The following is a 22,423-nucleotide window of genomic DNA, read 5'->3' as shown; positions in this document are numbered from 1 at the left end:
TACAAAATAATTGGTCTGTACTTTTTAAGGCCCAGGCCCAGGCCAAAGCCAAGGTCATGAAAGACTGAGAAACCAACCCAGATTAAAAAGGCCAGAGAGGCATGACAACTTGATACTGGACTAGGGGGAAAGAAACACTATGAAGGACATCCTTGAGACAAGAGATGAAATTTGAATATAAACTATGGATTAGAATATATTATTGTACTACTGTACAATTTCCTGATATTTATCACTGTACTGTGATTAGGTAAGGAAACAGTCTTATCTAATACATGCTGAAGTATTTACAGATAAAAGAATAGGATATGATGTTTTAGATACATGTATATATATGAGAATGAAAATAATGCAAATGGGGCAAAAACAACTGATAAATTTGGTAAAGGATATAAGGGGTTTTTTAAATAATTAATTGCAACTATTATGTACATTTGAAATTAAATCAAAATTTAAAATAACAACAAAAATCCCAAGGATGAAACTGCTTTCACAACCCAGCACTATCTATTCCAAAGCTAGTAGAAATTTGATGGTTTGTTTTTTGTTTGTTTGTTTGTTTTTGAGACGGAGTCCTGCTCTACTGCCCAGGCTGGAGTGCAGTGACACAATCTCGGCTCACTGCAACCTCCGCCTCCCAGGTTCAAGCAATTCTCCTGCCTCAGCCTCCTGAGTAGCCGGGATTATAGGCATGCACCACCATGCCCAGCTAATTTTCATAGTTTTAGTAGGGACAGCGTTTCACCCTGTTGGCCAGGCTGGTCTCGAATTCCTGACCTCAGGTGATCCATGCACCTCAGTCTCCCAAAGTGCTGGGATTACAGGCGTGAGTGACCTGTGTTTTTAAATTATTGGCATTACTAATTTAACACTGAGTGAATTTGCAAAAAATTAAAAATAATCAGTTTGCATTCACTTAATATCCATTTAGAAGCCTATGGTCCTGATGATTTCAGAAGTGTATTTCACTTCAGCATTTCCTCTAGCTATGGAAAATACCAATTTATCATCTACTTGAATCTTTTTTTTCTTATTCTGTTTTGCACTGTTCTCAAAATAAAGGACACAAGAAAGAACCAACATTGAAAACACAGCACACAAGGAATCCTGAGCATACATTCAACAGGACTATTAGATGACATGCATGCTAAAGCTACTACCGCATTACAAGTATACGAAAGAAAGTAATGCACTAAGATCTGTGTCATCATTAACTCATGCAATTTAATTTTATAATTGTATACGCAGGAAGATTTTTTACTGTTGAAAAATAAGAAATGGGCTCTGGAAAAAAAATGCTGAAGAGCAAGTAGTATATCGAAGGTTAAAATATCTGGATGAAGGAAAAGTTTGGGATGAGACTACATTTGAGAACCATCGAAAAGTACCTGAAATGGTTGCTGCTGGGATGAAAAAGCAGCAGAAACCTTTGGCGGAAGCTGGGTTGCTATAGCAACGGGAGTCCCAGTCTGCCCATCCTTTCCTGTCACAACCTTTACCTGAGAGGAAATATTTTGAGAAAAAAAGGCAACATAATTTTTACAACTGCTCAAAATTTTGTTAGAATTTTATTGCTGATAGCTCACTGACATTTGGGGTTTAAAAATGGAATGTTTTTGCATCAATTCCTGTAAAAGGATACTGAACTGACAGATTTATAGCACAACAACCTAACTCAAACTGCAAACCTTGCAGAAACTCCAATTTAAGTCAAAGTGCAATATCTTTAGATTCTGCAACTTCAAATTTTAAAAATGCATATGGCAGACAGACTTCAAGTAACAAAGCCCTACCAACTCCCTAGGAAATTTGCAGAATAGCCACTCTGTTATATGTAGGGTCAGAATGGCAAAGGTCTTTTTCAGCAGGAAGTTAGAAAAACGAATTTTTCTTTCTAAGCACAGGTAAGGGGGATTGAGCTTACAGACAACATTGGTATACAAACGTAACAGAAATGAATTTTACTATTTCAGGACAATAGAGGTGAAATCCTCAAAATAATCATATAAACCTGTTGAAAAACAAATATGGTCCATCCTGGAAAAGGTGTTAAAAGAAAACACAAAATGGCAAAGCCACACAAATACATCCATAGATACCAGTAAGGACTGCTTGAGCAAAGAGACTAGCTTTTGTTCACCAAAAGCAGATTTCTTTGCAGAAGAGCTGACAAAGATTTAAATTATGTTAACTGTATCATAAAACAAAATAAGCTCCACCAACATAGTATACACTACACAACACAAAGGCACAAAATACAGTGCGTCACAGTCCAATTCACTCTCACCCTGATTTTCAGGAAGTCTCAGACTCACCATGGTACTAAGAAATCTCAGGTAGGGGGTTTATTATGTGCCATTCCAGGCACCCAAAAAGTATACTCTCTAAAAAAGAGTCACTCTTAAATATCACTTAATAGGTATTTGTAAAAATGAGTTTAAAGTATGATCTCAAATCTTAAGACTACATCTAAAAATTGAATAACTTCTCAAACATAGTTTTCTGCCATAATAACTATTTTAATGATGAAGGTCCCATATACATACATCTAGTGACTTATGGCTGGTTATTACAAAAAGCTAGTGACTTAAATCTGTTTGAAAACCATGCTGATGGTGTTTTTAAGGAGATCTATACAAGTAAAATGTGAAACTTGGAAAACCAGACAAAGGGTGCTGGGCTTTCACACGTTTGGCTGGTGACAGCTGTCAGCGTCAGCCAACAAATCACACACCCGGATACAAGGGGAAAAAAACTGGACATGCTTGCTGAGTTCTCTGAACCTGAGATGAATCCTTGGTGCTCAATGAAAACACTGGATGTTGAAGACGCACTCATCGTAGCACAGCTCCGTCCCTTCCTCCTGACACACTTCTGTGCTCAACAGCTCTTCCTTCCCATGAAGGAGGCCAAACACATTCTTCACTTTTACTTATGGGTCAAATCCTTGCCCCAACACCTTAGAAATACCTTAGAAATACCGCAGGCTCAATAAATTATTACTTAATTCATTGTCGCATAGACTCTAATCATCTAGAAGATTTGTACTGAACAAATTAACTCCTGTTTCTTACCTCGTCATTGATAACCTCAGATTTTTCTTCCTCCTCTTCCTCCTCCTCCTCTTCTTCTTCAATGTCCAAATCATTCTGCCTAAGATATGCTTGTAATGGGGCATAATGTTTCTTCTTGAAAGCTAAGAAATCCATCATGTTCCCTTGAAAGTGTTGCAAGAAAAACAGTTCAATCAAATACTCCTTGAAGACCTCCTTCAGAGCCTGCATCTCCTGGTAATGATAGTCCAGGCACTGCTTCCTCATCTGTGCCATCTCCGGAGAGGCTGGGGGAATCTCCTCTAACTTCTTGGGAGCCTTCTTCATTCCCGCGTTCCCCACAGACGTGAGTGGGAGGCTGGAAAGGCCTGGGGGCACGGCAGTCCTGGAAGGGCTGGTGGGCGGGGGTGGGGACGTCATCCCAAACCCCGCTGCGCCCCCAGCCCCGGGGAGCAGCACGCCGGGCGTCCTCTCGAAGCCCAGGGGCCGGGGCAGCGGCGGCCCCTGCAGCACCTGCTGCTGCTGAACCAGCTGGCCCTGGATGATGCTGCTGATCTGCGGTGGCAAGTTAGCCGTGGTGATGTGGCTTGGGCTGGCCAGGGGCTGCAGGCCGGCCCCACCCGCGGCTGCAGGGCTCTGGGGTCCCAGGTGGTGGATGGTGCCCCCTGACTGTGTGTGGGGCTGGGAGGGTCTCCGCTCTCGGACTGTGATGGGCGTACCCGGGTGCTGGAGCTGAACCTGGGCTCCCTGGGCGATCTGGGTGAGCCCTGACCCATCCTGAAACACAAAGTGTCCACCACTGGAGGGGCTCAAGCTGATCTGCCTCACCAGCACGCTGGCATCCACGAAGCCCCCTGTAGGGCTGCTGCTGCAGAGGCCCAGCCCAGGGCCAGGGGCACCTGCACGCACATTCTGCAAGGCCTGCCCCGGCCCGGGACTGGGCTGCGTGGGACTCTGGGTCTGGACCTGCTGGGACAAGGGGGACGTGACCTGAATGTATGATGGAGACCCATGCTCAAACCGCCGAGGCTGAGCGCTGAACTGGAAGCCTGGAGAGGTGGGGCTGGGGAGCGGCAGTGGGGCCAGTGTGATCTGCTGGTTTCCCCCGACGACAGGGCCCACGCTCTGCAGGGTGATGTTCACGTTCTGCGCGGTTGCAGGGCTCCTATTCATCAGCTGCTGTATTTGATAACTGGGAGACTGGGGTGCCGACGGGCTTGCTGAGGGAGCGAAGGGAGCTGCGGGGGACGGGGGTGGGTTGGGGTGGGCCGGCTGCTCCTCACCCTCGCTGCCAGGGCAGGCCCTGGACCTCTGCAGCTGATGCTGGACGTTCTGGGGGCCAGTGCCATGGTGCATGATCACCTCCCTTCTGTATCCAATGTGTCGTTCTCCTAAAAATTAAAATTAAAATCAAGTCACTTGAAGGCACACATAACTGTTTTATTGCCACTTAACAGCACTGAAAAGACACTTTGAAAGTACATTCCCACCGCATCTGATTCAAACGACAGAGCTGACTCACATTCAATATAGCACAGCTGGAGAAATGTGTCCTCAGTCACTGCTGTGCCCAGGGTGGGCCACACGGGAGTGGGTGGGTAATCTAAACCACCTACTGAGGGAGGAACATACCGATCATCGCTGACCTCAACAGCTAACTTGTGTGGGCGCTTGGAGAGACCAGGCCATCCCTCAAATCCTCATGGCCGCCCTGTGGGGTAGGTACTACTCACACCCCATTTGAAGGACTAGGAGACTGAGCTACAGGAGTATCTGTGAGCTGTTCAAGGCCACGCAGCCAGCAGGCAGAAGAGCAAGGTCTGAAGCCAACACTCACGCTGTGGACTTTCCGGCTTCCGCCCGTCTCTCCCTATGGAGGGACAACTCCCTGCTCCCAGCTGCCCAGAGCCCAGGAGGCATTCTGTGACTCTTGCTGAATGGGGGTGTGCAGCACCTCGCCAGAAGCAAATACCCAGCCCTCCCCAGCCAGTAGTTCTTATCAACCTCCAGGACTACCTCAACTGCAAACTCTCCTCTTGTAAATCCAATTCAAAGACACAGAGCCCCATTTGTGTGTCAGGCCCGGGGCTACTGCAGGAGAGCAGAGACAGACACGGGTAAGACAGTCCTTGCCCTGGGGAGGCTGCCAGCCTGTGCCAGGAGCTAGGAGAAAACATGACACCAAGTCCTGGAGTGGAAGGTAGGGAACAGCCTCAGATCTCAACATTCTCCCTAAGAACACACGAAGAGAAGAAACTGTGAGAAGGTCTCAAGGGAGAGAGAAGGGAGACGGCCAGGGCCTGGCTCTCACTCTGGGGTGAGTTGCCTTTCTGGCTTTGCAAACTCTCTGGGAGGCTGTACCACAATCTCAAAGGAGCTGTAACCCAAACGCTGCTGAGCACAAGTGGATGAGAAACAGCAGGGGAGGAGCAGAAGGGGCCACTGAGGAAAGTCAGGTTTCAGGACAGGATGAAGCAGAGGATGGAGCAGACAAGGGTAATCCTGGGGTGAGACAGGGTCAGACCTGGGCTACAGACTCCAGTATCTACAGGGGAAAGGAGGACTAAAGATAAGCAGTGAGCCCCCCCACTGCAGCCCCGTCTGTTCCCCACTGTGGTCGCTCTTTCTCCCCTAAGAGAAGCAAGGGTGCAAATGCAATGGTGAGTGGCACCTGGCACCCAACTCAGTGCCAGCGTTCCAAGAGGAGAGGTTGGACACTGTCCCACATCAAGGGGGCAGCTGCTGCTTGGATCTATTTAATAGCTAATTTCTGTCATAAAGGAGCAAAAATCTCATTCAACTTTTCAAGGGAAGCAGATGGACTCTTGGTGGCACAGTTTAGCATTGAGCCAGTGGGTGAGGAGCCACACCACTCCGCAACGTTCCAGTTCACACTTAGGCCTGCCACAGAAGCCAGCTTGACCTGGGTGCCACCATTCACACTTCTCCAGTCCTGCTGGACCCACCCAGGTGCCCCTGTCTTCTTGAGGTGCCTTCACCTCAACCCTGGCTGGACAGCTGTCAGGGAGCTTCTTCTTGCTTACTCCAAGACAAACAAGACCCCTTGTTCATCGCAAGGACATCACTGCTTATCTCTATGAGAGAAAATGGACAATGGATTTTTAAAAACCATGAATCTACAGAAGATAAAAAATGGCCAGGCATGGTGGCTCACACCTGTAATGCCAGCACCTGGGGAGGCTGAGGCAGGAGGATCACTTGAGGTCAGGTGTACAAGACCAGCCTAGGCAACATAGTGAGACCCCATCTCTACAAGAAAAATACAAAAATTAGCCAGCCATGGTGGCAATGTAGCAGCCTTAGTCTCAGCTACTCAGGAGGCCGAAGGAGGAGACCGCCTGAGCCCAGGAAATCAATGCTGCAATGAAGAACAAGATTCCATCTCCAAAAAAAGAAGTTACAAAACGTATAAGGCTCTTCTAAGTCTTGGGTACCTGGCTGAAATACATGTATATATGAAATCAAAAACTACAGAATTTATAAATGCACAAGCATATTCCTAACAAACATTTAAAAAGTGCATATTTAAACTAGCAGCAGAAAGGCATGCTTTGATCAGATGGTTAGTTTCTGAAGATGGAGTCAGAAGACAGCACGCAGGCTGCAACAAACAGATCTTAAGGGAAGAGCAAGGCCACAGAGACACCCAACAGCATGCCCCTCCCACCACCCGGCAGAGAGCCCATCAGAGTGGGTGCGGGGACAGGAGCTCCAGGTGGGGGCAGTTAACAATGCTTATTACTTTCAAAACAAGCTTCTGTTCCTGATCTTACTAAACAAGCATTATGATAGGAGATTAGTGTGAAACTGGCACAAAAGCTAAATTAACATAGGTAGAGTATATTCGGGATTATTTCCTTACAATACATTCCCAGAGTGTCAAAGGAGATCAGTAAGAGAAAATGAGGGCTAGAAAGAAACTCTCTCACATATAGTAATTCAGAAAACCAGGGGAAAGGTAAGGGTTAGGAATTTTAAAGTTATGTTATAAAAACAAATTAATGCATTGAGAAATTCAACTTAAACTCTCATCACAAACCATACATCAAAATAAATTACATGGCGGGGTCTGGTGGCTCATGCCTGTAATCCCAGCACTTTGGGAGGCCAAGACAGGCGGATCACTGGAGGTCAGGAGTTCGACACCAGCCTAACCAACACGGTGAAACCCCATTTCTACTAAAAATACAAAAATTAGTTGGGGGTGGTAGCACACACCTGTAATCCCAGCTACTTGGGAGGCTGAGGCAGAAGAATCGCTTGAACCTGAGAGGCGGAGGTTGCAGTGGGCCGAGACTGAGCCATTGCACTCCAGCCAGGGCAACAAAACCAAAACTGTCTCAAACAAGCAAATAAATAAATAAATAAATAAAGCATTTTTATAAGCTAACTTTCCAAGTTTTACATTAAATGTAAAAAAAAACAAAGAAAGAAAGAAAAATCAAAACGTTCCTTCTGGTAGGTGATAGGGAAAAAAAAAAAAACCAAAACGTTAAAAAAACAAACACAAAAGTGAGTGTTTACTAAATCTCTGAAGGAAATTCAATTTCCTAACCTTAAAAATAATAAAGTTGTAACTGAAAAAATAGAAAGATTTGAAGATAATTTTTAAATGTTTAAAACTCAAAAAGTAAATCATCAAAATCTAAAACCAAATTATCTTGGAAAGAATATTTGAAGTAGGTACGACAAAAAGCTATTACCAATACCATAAAAAGCACTCATACAAATCGGTAAGAAAAACATTAAAATCCCAGTAGAAAAATTAACTAAAGACAAAAAAAGGCTGGGCATGGTGGCTCATGCCTGTAATCCCAGCACTTTGGGAGGCTGAGGTGGGTGGATCACCTGAGGTCAGGACTTCGAGACCAGCCTGACCAATATGGTAAAACCCTGTCTCTATTAAATACAAAAAATTAGCCGGGCATGGTGGCACATGCCTGTAATCCCAGCTACTTGGGAGGCTGAGGCAGGAGAATTGCTTGAACCCAGGAGGTGGAGGTTGCAGTGAGCCAAGGGCTTGCCACTGCACTCCAGCCTGGGCAAAGGAGTGAGACTCCTAAAAAAAAAAAAAAAAAAAAAAAAAAAAGGACAAAAAAAGACAGTTCACAAAAGGAGAAAAGCATGTACTTAACCAGCTTAGAGGAAAATGACCAACCTTGCTACTAAAAAGAGGAATACAGACTAAAATAAATATTTCCCTAGACCCACTTAGCCAAGACATTAAATCAGACAACTGGCACTCCACTAATCCTGCTAAAGGGAATTACAGAAGCAATTTGGGAAGATGTAGAAAAGATTTCAAATGGGTTCAGAAGCCAAAAAACGCCCTGTAGGAGTAGACTGCATACAGCAGTAGGAAAGTGGAATGAACCCAACTGACCCCAAAACCTTTGGCCTAGTAACCCTACTTCTAGAAATCCATCCGAAGGAAATTAACCTACCAACCTAAAAAACTGTACATAAACAATACTCACTGTAGAATAACAAAAAAAATTAAAAAGCATAATCAGAAATTTCCAATGTTGAAGTTCTAGATGGAAAATAAGTAATAAAACCAAAATTTCCAGATACATTAAGTGAAAAAAGCAGGTTACCAATTGCATAACACAATCACTAAGTTAAACATACAGAAAAGGACCCACTGAAACGTATCAGAATATTAAAACTGACCTTCCCCTGATGAGCAGACACATCAAACCATGATACAGCCATACAACAGACACAACCCAGCAACACCAAGGAACAAACCACTGACACACCCACAACACAGTTGAGTCTCAGGTGCAAGATGCCAAGTAACAGAGGCCGAGGGCTGCGTGGGTCACTGGCATGACATTCCGGACAAGGAAAATGGTGGGGAGAGAGACTAGAACAGGACCTGACAGGGGCTGAAGGCGGAGATGGAGCTGACTAGAGAGATGCATGAGGAAATGGGGAAGTAAAGAACCGTAGCTACAGCTTGATTTGTGATAATGGTTACAAGATGGAATGTGTCTCTCAAAAGTACACAGATGGGCTGGGTGCAGTGACTCATGCCTGTAATCCCAGCACTTTGGGAGGCCGAGGCGGGCGGATCACCTGAGGTCAGGAGTTCGAGAACAGCCTGGCCAACATGGTGAAACCCCCGTCTCTACTAAAAATACAAAAATTAGCTGGGCATGGTTGCATGTTCCTGTAATCACAGCTACTCGGGAGGCTGAGGAAGGAGAATCCCTTGAACCTGGGAGGTGGAGGTTGCAATGAGCCAAGATCACACCACTACACTCCAGCCTGGGCAACAGAGCGAGATTCTGTCTCAAAAAAACAAAAAGTATACAGATGGCAACATTAAATGGACTAAGAAAAAAAATTCAACCATACACTAAAAAGCATAAACTTGGATGAGCACGCTGGCTCACGCCTGTAATCCCAACACTTTGGGAGGCCGAGGCGGGTGGATCACCTGAGGTCCGGAGTTCAAGACCAGCCTGACCAACATGGAGAAACCCCATCCCTACCAATAATACAAAATTAGCCGGGCATGGTGGTGCGCACCTGTAATCCCAGCTACTCGGGAGGCTGAGGCAAGAGAATTGCTTGAACCCAGGAGGCGGAGGTTGCAGTAAGCCAAGATCACGCCATTGCACTCCAGCTTGGGCAACAAGAGCGAAACTCCGTCTCAAAAAAAGCATAAACTTTTACCATATGTAAATTATACTTCAATTTTATTAAATGGTTCCTGACCTCAGTGATGTTACAGCCACATTAGTGAAACAAAGACAATCAACTATAATGCAAAGAAACTGTTTATCTAAAATAACACTTCTCAAAAACATAGTACAGGTATCCTAATGGATAGCAAAGCTACCAATGGTGGCTAAACAACTTTAAAAATTTTTAACGACTAAGTTTCTAATTTTAACTCAATTTTTACTCCTAATTTTTCCTCTTTTTTTGACATAAGGTCTCACTCTGTCACCCAGGCTGCAGTATAGTGGCACAATCCTGGCCCACCGTAACCTCTGCCTTCCAGGTTCAAGCAAACCTCCCACTTCAGCCTCCTGAGTAGCTGGGACTTACACACCACCACAGCCAGCTAATTTTTGTATTTTTTGTACAGACGAGGTTTCACCATGTTGCCTATGCTAGTCTTAAACTCCTGGCCACAAGCAATCCTCCCACCTCAGCCTCCCAAGTAGCTGGGACTATAGGCACACACCACCACACCCTTTTTTTTTTTTTTTTTTCTGAGACGGAGTCTCACTCTATCACCCAGGCTGGAGTGTAGTGGCGTGATTTCGGCTCACTGCGCCCTCCGCCTCCCGGGTTCAAGCGATTCTCCTGCCTCAGCCTCCTGAGTAGCTGGGATTACAGGCGTGCACCACCACGCCCGGCCAATTTTTGTATTTTTAATAGAGACAGGGTTTCACTATGTTGGCCAGACTGGTCTCCAACTCCTAACCTCAAGTGATCCATCTGTTTCGACCTCCCAAAGTGCTGGGATTACAGGCACGAGCCACTGCGCCCAGCCAAATTTTTGTATTTTTTTGTATAGACAGGGTTTCAACATGTTCCCCAGGCTGGTCTCGAACTACTGGGGCTCAAACAATTCTCCTGCCTTGATCTCCCAAAGTGCTGGGATTACAGGCATGAGCCACCACACCTGGCCTGGCCCCTAATTTTAATTCAACTCTCTACAGAGACGCTGACACACACACATTTTGAAATGTGTTTTTTTTTTAAGACAAACGGATAAAAAGGTATGATGAAGCAGGTATGGTAAAACGTTTAATGGAAACTAAGTGGCAGGTATACTAGTGTTCACCGTAAAATTTTCTCTTGTTTTTTAAGACAGAGTCTCACTCCGTCACCTAAACTCAAGTGCTGCGGCGCAATCTCAGCTCACTGCAACCTCTGTCTCCTGGGCTCAAGCGATTCTCATGCCTCAGCCTCCCGAGTAGCTGGGACTACAGGTGTGAGCCACCACAACCGGCTAATTTTTGTATTTTTAGTACAGACGGAGTTTCACCACGTTGGCCAGGCTGGTCTCAAACTCCTGATCTCATATGATCCACCTGCCTCAGCCTCCCAAAGTGCTTGGATTACAGGCATGAGCCACCCCACCCAGCCAACCACAAAAATCTTTCGATCTTTGTGTATCTTTTAAATTTTTCATAATAAATGTTACAAAAATACTTTCAATATAAGATGGTAACACTAGATGTCACGTAACAAATTAAAAGCTACTAACCCAAGATCTATATGTTAACAAAACCTTCATTATTCTCCCACCAAAGGGCACATTACAAAAGTACCATACTAGTTCCTGAAATATATAAATTCCGAATGATACCAAGTGGGCTAAACTGAATTTTAAAATTGTCTAGGGCTTATCACACTGTATGTTACTACAGAGAACTGACCTGTCAGGGTGCTGTAATGGTGGATCAACAGGAAAGCCTCCCCTCAATGTCTCCAGTGTCCCTTCCATTTAACAGGCTACAATTCCAAGGATTTAAAATCATGGAGGTAGTAGTGGGTCCTTAACCTTATGAACCAAAGCTCCTATATTAGAACAGGTGGGATTTATTTCAGCTTGTGAGAGAAGTTCAAGAAAAACTGAAGAAGTGCTTCATCAAACACCAAATAATAAGGTTATAAATCCCCAATCCATCATTCTACTGTTGTTTCTTGATCTTTATTTTTCCACGGCCCCGCTAAGGAACATTTGTATAAGTTTCTCTCCTAATTGCCTCCCCATGGAATTTTAATACTACAGCTGCACACAGATATACCACACTGTACATCTGTTCAGGTACTGGGATCTTTGGGAGGCCACAAATCACTGTAATGCCTAAGTTTTTTCACCCTTCTTCCAATAACTAATTTTCACTCCCTTGTTGGAGATGTCGCCCTCACTGAGAATGCATGTTCTGATGTATGGAAAGAAACCCAGAAAAATGAATTCCAAATTTGGTAGCTGTGGGGAGCTGATGAATGGGGAGAAAGGGCAAAGGAACTCTTAACGAGCTCTATGTATTTCTGTGTTGTTTGGATATCTTTCAATGTGAACTGTTCATGTGTTACCCTTATTAAAAAAAAAAGATAGAAAACAAAGAACTGGAAACAATCCAAACGGTCCATCAGCGGGCGAACAGACAAACCGGTACGTTCACACCAAGGAGTACTCCTCAACAATAAAAAGAAACAGGCTGGGAACAGTGTCTCAAACCTGTAATTCCAACACGGTGGGAGACTGAGACCAGAGGATGTCTTGAGTCCAAGAATTCAAGACAAGCCTGGGCAACACAGTGAGATAGTGTCTCTACAAAAAATCAAAAATTAGCACGGCGTGGTGCCACACACCTATAGTCCCAGTTACCTGGGAGGATAAGGCAGGAGATCACTTGAGCTCAAGAAGTCACAGCTGCAGTAAAGCTATGATCATGCCACTGCACTCCAGCCTGGGTGACAGAGCGAGACCCTGTCTCCAAAACAAAAACAAAAACAAGCTATTGGGGCCGGGCGCGGTGGCTCACACCTGTAATCCCAGCACTTTGGGAGGCCGAAGTGGGTGGATCACTGAGATCAGGGGTTTGAGACCAGCCTGGCCAACATGGTGAAACCCCATTTCTTTTTCTTTCTTTTTTTTTTTTTTTTTTTGAGACGGAGTCTCGCTCTGTCGCCCAGGCTGGAGTGCAGTGGCGCGATCTCAGCTCACTGCAAGCTCCGCCTCCCGGGTTCACCCCATTCTCCTGCCTCAGCCTCCCGAGTAGCTGGGACTACAGGCACCCACCACCACGCCCGGTTAATTTTTTGTATTTTTAGTAGAGATGGGGGGTGAAACCCCATTTTTCTACTAAAAATACCAAAAAAAAGGCCAGGTGCAGTGGCTCACCATGCCTGTAATCCCAGCAAAGGGGAGGCCGAGGCGGGCAGATTACCTGAGGTCAGGAGTTCAAGACCAGCCTGGCCAATATGTTGAAACCCCCTCTCTACTAAAAATTAAAAAAAAAAAAAAAAAAAGTAGGCAGGTGTGGTGGCAGGCACCTGTAATCCCAGCTACTCGGGATGCTGAGGCAGGAGAATCACTTGAGTCTGGCAGGCAGAGGTTGCAGTGAGCCGAGATCGTGCCACTGCACTCCAGCCTGGGAGACAGAGTGAGACTCTGTCTAAAAAAAAAACAATAAAAAGAATAATTACAGACATTATTTTATTGCACATATTCTGCTAAAGAAAATGACAACACAAATAAGTAAAAAAGAATACAACTCATCCACGAACCCAGAGAGAAGCCCTATTAACACTTCCACGTGTCCCGGCGCGGTAGCTCACGCCTACAGTCCCAGCACTAGGAGGCCAAGGCGGTAGGATTGTTTGAGGTCAGGAGTTCGAGACCAGCCTGAGCAACACAGCAAGACCCCCAACTCAAATAATAAAAAATTGGCCGGGCATGGTGGTTCATGCCTGTAATCCTAACACTTTGCGAGGGCGAGGTGGGCGGACTGCCTGAGCTCAGGAGTTCGAGACCAGCCTAGGCAACACAGTGAAACCCCGTCTCTACTAAAAACACACAAAAAAACTGCCCAGGCGCGGTGACTCATGCCTTCAGTCCCAGCACTTTAGGAGGCCAAGGGGGCGGATCACGAGGTCAGGAGTTCCAGACCAGCCGGACCAACATGATGAAACCCCGTCTCTACTAAAAATACAAAAAAAAAAAAAAAAAAAATAGCCAGGCGTGGTGGCATACGCCTGTAATCCCAGCTACTCGGGAGGCTGAGGCAGGAGAATCGCTTGAACCTGGGAGGCGGAGGTTGCAGTGAGCCGAGATCGCGCCACTGCACTCCAGCCTGGGTGACAGAGAGAGACTCTTTCTCAAAAGAAAATAACAAAACAAAATAAAAAGTTAGCCGGGCATGGTGGCCCAAGCCTTTGGTCCCAACCACTCGGGAGGTCGAGGCTCTAGTGAGCCGTCATCGCGCCACTGCACGCCAACCTGGGCAACAGAGCGAGACCCCGTCTCAGAAAGTAATGACTAATAAAGCACTGGGATACGTTACTTTTCTGTCACTGACACGGCGACAGCTGAGCAGAAGCCCGTGGGCCGCAGGTGTGTGACGAGAGGCGCTCCCGGCGGAGGCAGCGGCAATTACTAAGGCTCCGCCGTGGAGGACCGGGCAGGTCTACGCCGAGAAGGAGCGGATTCGGACCTCACTGTAACCCCTGTGGCGGCGCGTTCCGGGACGCCCGGGACGCGGGGTCCTTAAGTTCTGAGTGAATTCGCCCCGTCGCGCCTCAGGAAAGTGGTTCTGGACGTCCCATCCCCACATCTCAGCGTCGCGTCCGTGACCCCGAGGGAAGCCCACGCAAGCGCCAGGAGCAACAGCCACCCCCTCAGCCCCGAGAACCAGGAGGCGCGGGCCGGAGTCCCCCGGTTCCCGCAACGCCGCCGCGCCGAGCTGCCCTCGGCCACGCCCCCAGCCCAGGAGCCCGGGGGGCCACGAGAAATGGGCGCGGATCGCGCGACCTGCGGGCGACGGGCGCTACGACTCGAAAGACCCGGGCCCGTGAGCCCTCAGCCCGGTCGCCCGCCCGGGGTCGCTCACGACAGCCGCCACGGCCTGGTCCCCACGCGACGCCCGAGGCCGACCGGCGAGCGGGCCCTGTACGCCCGCGGCTGCGGCTACGCGACCCCGGGCCCTGGACGCTGCCTTCCCGAGAGCCTCCCGCCCCCGTCCCGCGCCTCCGCCCTCAATTACCCTGGGCCTCAGGGCTGCGCTCCGGCCGCGTCAGGAGGGCGGGAGGATGGAAGCGGCGCCGCAGCCGCTCAGTGCATCCGGGGCCCCGGCGGGAGGAAGCGGCGGCACGGCTGCTACGGCGAGCCGGAAGGGACGTGCATCCGCGCGCCCGTAGCTGCGCTTCGGCGGCGCCGCTCTGACCGCGCGAGGGCGCCGGAGGTCGAAGGCGCCGGAGGACTAGGGCGCCGCGAGACTCAGCGGGGTGGGCGGGGCCCAACCCAAGGCCGAGACGGACGGAGGGGGGCCGGTCCCAGACAGACGGAGGCGGGGCCGGTCCGAGACAGACGGAGGCGGGGTGGGGCCGAGACTGAGGAAGGCGGGGGCGGGGCCGAGACTGACGGAGTCGCGGCAGCCCGGCTTTTCCACGCGCAGTTCGGGAAATGCGCCCACGTGGAACAGAAGTGGGCCGCCAGCTCTCACACTCTGCAGATTCACCAAACAGACCAGGCTCACATGCAAGACCCAAACCCTGTGTGGCCCAGGCTGGCCTCGAACTCCTGGACTCCAGTGATCCTCCTGCCTCAGTCTCCCGAGTGGGTGGGACCACAGACTCGCGCCACCACCCCTGATTAAGTTTTTGTATTTTTAGCAGGGGGAGGTGGTTCACCAAGTTGGCCAGGCTGGTCTCGAACGCCGGACCTCAAGTGATCCGCCCACCTCGGCCTCCCAAAGTGCTAGCATTACATGTGTGAGCCACCGCGCCCGGCCAAAAACGGCAAAACTCTATTAAAAGACACAGACGTAGCTCACGTCTATAATCCCAGCACTTTGGGAGGCCGAGGCGGGAAGATCACCTGAGGTCAGGAGTTCCAGACCAGCCTGGCCAACATAGTGAAACCCTGTCTCTATTAAAAATACAAAAAATTAGCTGGGCGTGGTGGCAGGCGCCTGTAATCCCAGTTACTCCGGAGGCTGAGGCAGGAGAATCGCTAGAACACGGGAGGCAGAGGTTGCAGTAAGCCGAGATCATGCCACTGCACTCCAGCCTGGGCAACAGAATGAGACTCTGTCTCCAGATAAAGACATAGGCGTGAATCTTCGGGGTTCTGGGTTAGGAAATGGTTTCTTAGATATGACACTGAAAACGCAACTAACAAACATAGATATATTGGACATCATCACAATTTAAAACTTTTGTGCTGCAAATGACACCATTTAAAAAAGATAATCCACAGAACAGGAGAAATTACCTTAAGTCCATATGTCTGACATGGAACTCGTGTCCAAAGTACATAATTTACAACATAACAATTAAAAGGGCAGGCATGGTGGCTGTTGCCTGTAATCCTAGCACTTTGGGAGGCTGAGGCAGTTGCATCCCTTGAGCCCAGGAGTTCAAGACTAGCCTGGGCAACATAGAGAGACCCCATCTCTACAAAAAATTTAAAAGTCAGTCATGGTGGCATACACCTGTAGTCCCAGCTATTCAGGAGACTGAGGGAGAATCACTTGAGCCCAGGGAGGCTGAGGGTGTAGGAAGCCGTGATTATGCCATAGCACTCCAGCCTGAGTGAGACTCTGTTCCTCCAGCCAGGGCAACAGAGCAAGACTCCGTCTCAAAAAAAAAAAAGAAAAGAAAAGAAAAGAAAAAGAAAGTAAATTAGTGGTTGTCAGGGACTGTGGGGAGAGGATAGGCAGTGACTGCAAATGAATGTGGGGTTTCCTTTTTGGGTTGATAAAAATGTTGTGAAATGAGATACTGTTGATGGTTACGCAACTTTATAAATTTACTAAAAGTCACTGAATGATATACTTTAAAAGGGTGAATGTTATGGTATGTATGTGAATTATGTCTGAATTTATTTTTTAAAAAAGAAATGTGGGCTGTGAGGTAAAGTGATGAATGCTTAACTTTAAACACACTGAAAATTTTTGGCTGGGCACAGTGTCTCTTACCTGTAATCTCAGCACTTTGAGAGGCTGAGACAAGAGGATCACTTGAACACAGGAGTTCAAGGCCAGCCTGGGCAACATAGTGAGACCTCATCTCTACAAAAAATAAAAAATAAACTGAAATTTTTAAAGAGAAAACGATTTGAAAAACTCCTGAGCTCAAGCAATTCGCCTGCCTCGGTCTCTCCAAGTGCTGGGATTACAGATGTGAGCCACAATGTCCAGGGGGAATTTCTATACATTAACAAATGTACAATCGAAAAAGGAAATCGCGGGAGATCGAGACCATCCTGGCTAACACGGTGAAACCCTGTCTCTACTAAAAGTACAAAAAATTAGCTCTCCCACTCCCTCTCCCTCTCCCTCTCCCTCTCCCCTCTTTCCACGGTCTCCCTCTGATGCCGAGCCGAAGCTGGACGGTACTGCTGCCATCTCGGCTCACTGCGGCCTCCCTGCCTGATTCTCCTGCCTCAGCCTGCCGAGTGCCTGCGATTGCAGGCGCGCGCTGCCACGCCTGACTGGTTTTCGTATTTTTTTGGTGGAGACGGGGTTTCGATGTGTCGGCCGGGCTGGTCTCCAGCTCCTAACCGCGAGTGATCTGCCAGCCTCGGCCTCCTGAGGTGCCGGGATTGCAGACGGAGTCTCGTTAACTCAGTGCTCAATGGCGCCCAGGCTGGAGTGCAGTGGCGTGAACTCGGCTCGCTACAACCACCTCCCAGCCGCCTGCCTTGGCCTCCCTAAGTGCCAAGATTACAGCCTCTGCCTGGCAGCCACCCCGTCTGGGAAGTGAGGAGCGTCTCCGCCTGACCGCCCATCGTCTGGGATGTGAGGAGCCCCTCTGCCTGGCTGCCCAGTCTGGAAAGTGAGGAGCGTCTCTGCCCGGCCGCCATCCCATCTAGGAAGTGAGGAGCGCCTCTTCCCGGCCGCCATCACATCTGGGAAGTGAGGAGCGTCTCTGCCCGGACGCCCATCGTCTGAGATGTGGGGAGCACCTCTGCCCTGCCGCCCCGTCCAGGATGTGAGGAGCGTCTCTGCCCGGCCGCCCTGTCTGAGAAGTGAGGAGACCCTCTGCCTGGCAACCGCCCCGTCTGAGAAGTGAGGAGCCCCTCCGCCCGGCAGCCACCCCGTCTGAGAAGTGAGGAGCGTCCTCCCTCCTCGTCCGGGAGGGAGGTGAGGGGGTCAGCCCCCCGCCCGGCCAGCTGCCCTGTCCGGGAGGTGAGGGGCGCCTCTGCCCGGCCGCCCCTACTGGGAAGTGAGCCCCTCTGCCTGGCCAGCCGCTCCGTCCGGGAGGGAGGTGGGGGGATCAGCCCTCCGCCTGGCCAGCCGCCCCGTCCGGGAGGGAGGTGGGGGGATCAGCCCCCCGCCTGGCCAGCCGCCCCGTCCGGGAGGTGGGGGACGCCTCTGCCCAGCCGCCCCTACTGGGAAGTGAGGAGCCCCTCTGCCCGGCCAGCCGCCCTGTCTGGGAGGGAGGTGGGGGGGTCAGCCCCCCGCCCGGCCAGCCGCCCCGTCCGGGAGGGAGGTGGGGGGGTTAGCCCCCCGCCTGGCCAGCCGCCCCGTCCGGGAGGTGAGGGGCGCCTCTGCCCGGCCGCCCCTACTGGGAAGTGAGGAGCCCCTCTGCCCGGCCAGCCGCCCCGTCCGGGAGGGAGGTGGGGGGGTCAGCCCCCCGCCCGGCCAGCCGCCCCGTCCGGGAGGGAGGTGGGGGGGTCAGCCCCCCGCCCGGCCAGCCGCCCCGTCCGGGAGGGAGGTGGGGGGGGTCAGCCCCCCGCCCGGCCAGCCGCCCCGTCCGGGAGGGAGGTGGGGGGGGTCAGCCGCCCGCCCGGCCAGCCGCCCCGTCCGGGAGGTGAGGGGCGCTTCTGCCCGGCCGCCCCTACTGGGAAGTGAGGAGCTCCTCTGCCCGGCCACCACCCCATCTGGGAGGTGTACTCAACAGCTCATTGAGAACAGGCCATGAAGACAATGGCGGTTTTGTGGAATAGAAAGGGGGGAAAGGTGGGGAAAAGATTGAGAAATCGGATGGTTGCCGTGTCTGTGTAGAAAGAGGTAGACATGGGAGACTTTTCATTTTGTTCTGTACTAAGAAAAATTCTTCTGCCTTGGGATCCTGTTGATCTGTGACCTTACCCCCAACCCTGTGCTCTCTGAAACATGTGCTGTATCCACTCAGGTTTCAATGGATTAAGGGCGGTGCAAGATGTGCTTTGTTGGGCAGATGCTTGAAGGCAGCATGTTCGTTAAGAGTCATCACCACTCCCTAATCTCAAGTACCCAGGGACACAAACACTGCGGAAGGCTGCAGGGTCCTCTGCCTAGGAAAACCAGAGAACTTTGTTCACTTGTTTATCTGCTGACCTTCCCTCCACTATTATCCTGTGACCCTGCCAAATCCCCCTCTGCGAGAAACACCCAAGAATGATCAATAAAAAATTAAAAAAAAAAAAAAAAAAAGAAAACAATTTGGCTATAAAAGGGAAGAGACAGAGGGAAGGTTGGAAGGGGATAAGATTAGATGGATAACAGAGGGGAGTGATTTTGCATGTTGAAGTGCCGTGAGGCAGTAGACATGCTGACGGTACGAGAAAAGACAGAGTGAAAGGGCAAGGTCTGAGAAGGCAGGAGAAAGACAACGGGGAAACCATCAAGGGCATGGGCACTAGAGAGGGAGACCTCTTCCACTGCAAAGCAGGAAGTGCAAGCCTGGGGTGGGATTCAAGAGGATGGGGAGTGGCATTTCCTGGCCCCCCATTATCTCCTGGAGTGGGAGTGACCCACCTGCTGAGAGCATGGGACAGTGGTCACTGGGGTGAGGAGAATGGAGGCAATCGGATATGCCGGTGAGAAGACACTGACTTAGAGAAGTGTCATGGGACTGTCTGCCAGTAGAAACTCTGGGTGACTGTTGAAATGGCAGTGACAGTGGACACAGAGCACAGCACCAATCACATTCTCCCTCATCGTCATAAATGAGCATTAGAAGGCTGGCAGTTGATTGGGCGCAGTGGCTCATGCCTGTAATCCCAATACTTTGGAAGGCAGAGGTGGGCAAATCATTTGAGTTCAGGAGTTCAAGACCAGCCTGGCCAACATGGTGAAACGCAGACTCTACTAAAAATACAAAAATTAGTTGGTCATGGTGCTGCCTGTAGTCCCAGCTATTCGGGAGGCTGAGCCACAAGAATCACTTGAGCCCAGGAGCTGGAGGTTGCGGTGAGCTGAGATCGCAACACTGCACTCCAGCCTGGGCGACAGAGCACCGCTACGAGAAAAAAAAAAAAAAAAAAAAAAAAACAAGGCCAGCAGTTGGGTAAAACCACGGCTAGGGGCTTTCATGCCAAGGCACTGTCTGAAGGAGGCACAGAATCCTGGAAGTGGTGGACTACTAGGGAATCCAGGCAGGGGCAGCCAGGATGAAGCGGCTAAAGGAGAAGAGAGGAGAGGAGTTGGTGGTGTGAGGTGTTGATTCAGCCATTAGTGCAGGATTCAGGACACAAGTAACAGGTGGTGCTGCCCAGTGGCAACACGGAGCACCACGACACAACGGTTTCCATCCTCACTCACACTGAGAAAACCATACTGCAACTCCCCACCTTAGGACTTACTGCTTCATCCCCAGGCATGAAATACTGAGTCCAAGTAAGTGAAATGATGGGTTCAGCAAATTTTTCAGACTGGCTGTTCCAATGAGAAGCTATTAATTTTGGTGAAAATCAATTTATCACTTTTTTCTTTCACTTTTTACATCTTAAGAAATCTTTGGGCCAGGTACAGTGGTTCACACCTATGATCCCAGCACACTGAAAAGCTGAGGCAGGAGGATCACTTGAGGCCAGGAGTTTGAGACCACCTGTGCAACATAGCAAGACCCTGTCTCTTAAAAAAAATTTTTTTTTTTTTTTTTTTTGAGACAGAGTCTCGCTCTGTCACGCAGACTGGAGTGCAGTGGCACGATCTCGGCTCACTCCAACATCCACCTCCTGGGTTCAAGCGATTCTCCTGCCTCAGCCTCCCAAGCAGCTGGGATTACAGGCGCATGTCACCACACCCAGCTAATTTTTTGTATTTTTAGTAGAGACGGGGTTTCACCGTGTTAGCCAGGATAGTCTCAATCTCCTGACCTCATGATCCGCCCACCTTGGCCTCCCAAAGTGCTGGGATTACAGGCGTGAGCCACCGCATCTGGCCAATTTTTTTTTTTTAATTGGCCTGGCATGGTGGTGCGCCTGTAGTCCCAGTTGCTTGGGACGCCGGAGGATAGCTTGATCCCAGGAGGTGGAGGCTGTACTGAGCTATGATCGCACCACTGCACTCCGGCCGGGGCGACAGAACAAGACCTTGTCTCAAAATAGAAAAAAAGAAGAAAAAAAAACCTTTTGGCTACCACAGAGCAGTGAAAACATTATCCCGTGTTTGCTGGAGATGCATTACCATCCTTGCAAAGGCTCACGCATGCTTATATATACATGGAACTCCAGAAGAAGCCGCAGGGCACTAGTGAGAGCAGTGGCCTCTGGACAGGGATACTGGGAATTAGAGAATGAAAGGCAACTTCCCTTTTTCATACTTTTTTATTTCCTTCCATATATACATATTATTTTAAAATTTAACATACCCCAGGATCATCAAAGGTGATTTAAATGGGTCACCCAGGCCGGGCACGGTGGCTCATGCCTGTAATCCCAGCACTTTGGGAGGCCAAGGCAGGTGGATCACCTGAGCTTAGGAGTTTGAGACCAGCCTGGCCAACATGGTGAAACCCTGTCTCTACCAAAAATACAAAAATCAGCCGGGCGTGGCAGCGGGCACCTGTAATCCCAGCTACTCTGGAGGCTGAGGCAGGAGAATCGCTTGAGCCCGGGAGGCGCAGGTTGCAGTGAGCCGAGATTGCGCCACTGCACTCCAGTCTGGGCAATACAGCAAGACTCCGTCTCAAACAAAATAAAAATAAAAAATAAAGTCCTGTCTATCCCAGGTAAAATTAACATGCTTAGAACCAAGCTCCTGCTTGTTCTCCAAACCCATTCCTTTCCCTGTCTCCCGTTCCAGTTAACGGCCCAGCTCATCCATCCCTCAAACCCAAAGCCCAGTGGGCCTCACACCTGCACTCCCTGGCTCCCGAAACAGTGAGCCTCACTGCTCCTCCGGCCAAAATCCCTAAAACCAGCTCCACTCTCTTGGGCACCCCACACCCTGGGAGCTCACTGCCTGAAGCATCTCCCAATCCCACCTGTCCTGCCCCACTTCTCACACACGGTGTCCACTGCATCATGGGCACGTGCACGTGTGTCACTCACGCACTGCCGGGGTGACAGGCGCCTGCACATTAGTCACGTGTGTTGTTGGCACATCAGGCGCATGCGCATTAGTTGTGTGCACCGCTGGGGCATCAGGCGCTCGTGCATTGGTCACGTGCGCCCATGGGCTGCAGGCTGGGAGGCCATGCGTATGCACAGCACTTCCACCGCTGAGCCCCTCCCTGGGCTCCTGGCAGCCCGCCGGCCAAGGATCCCCTGCTCCTGGCTAATGCAATGTGTTTTGTTCCACGCTAAGCGCCACTTCAAAAGCAGTCTTCCCCAGCCTCCCTTGCAGCTACGAACGGCCGCTGGATGCACCTGTGACCAATGACGTGCAGCAGCTGCTGGTGGGGTCTTCCAGTAAGCTCCACTAAGGGCCTGTTCCGCG

General features: G+C 49.7%; 1 protein-coding gene across 31 annotated transcripts in view; it reads right to left on the bottom strand.

Moving 5' to 3' along the window:
* Positions 1-15,105, bottom strand: part of LOC100971447 (E1A-binding protein p400) — a 131,147-nt gene extending 116,042 nt beyond the window's left edge. For 17 of the 31 annotated variants that reach the window (XM_034934868.3, XM_034934881.3, XM_034934873.3 and 14 more), the window contains exons 1-3: positions 14,816-14,987; positions 3,075-4,444; positions 1,389-1,499 (exon numbers count right to left, since the gene is read on the bottom strand). In XM_034934868.3, coding sequence (XP_034790759.2) covers positions 1,389-1,499; positions 3,075-4,409 — 1,446 coding nt within the window. In that variant the 5' untranslated portion in view covers positions 4,410-4,444; positions 14,816-14,987. Of the gene's footprint in view, positions 1-1,388; positions 1,500-3,074; positions 4,445-14,815 lie in introns of all 31 variants that reach the window. The other 14 variants (XM_034934875.3, XM_034934887.3, XM_055096405.2 and 11 more) reach the window with 6 other exon arrangements.
* Positions 15,106-22,423: the final 7,318 nt, after the last annotated feature.

This window comes from Pan paniscus, chromosome 10, assembly GCF_029289425.2.
Source record: "Pan paniscus chromosome 10, NHGRI_mPanPan1-v2.0_pri, whole genome shotgun sequence".
NCBI lineage: Eukaryota > Metazoa > Chordata > Mammalia > Primates > Hominidae > Pan > Pan paniscus.
Note: the sequence above shows the minus strand (reverse complement) of the source record. Positions and strands in the feature narration are given on the sequence as shown.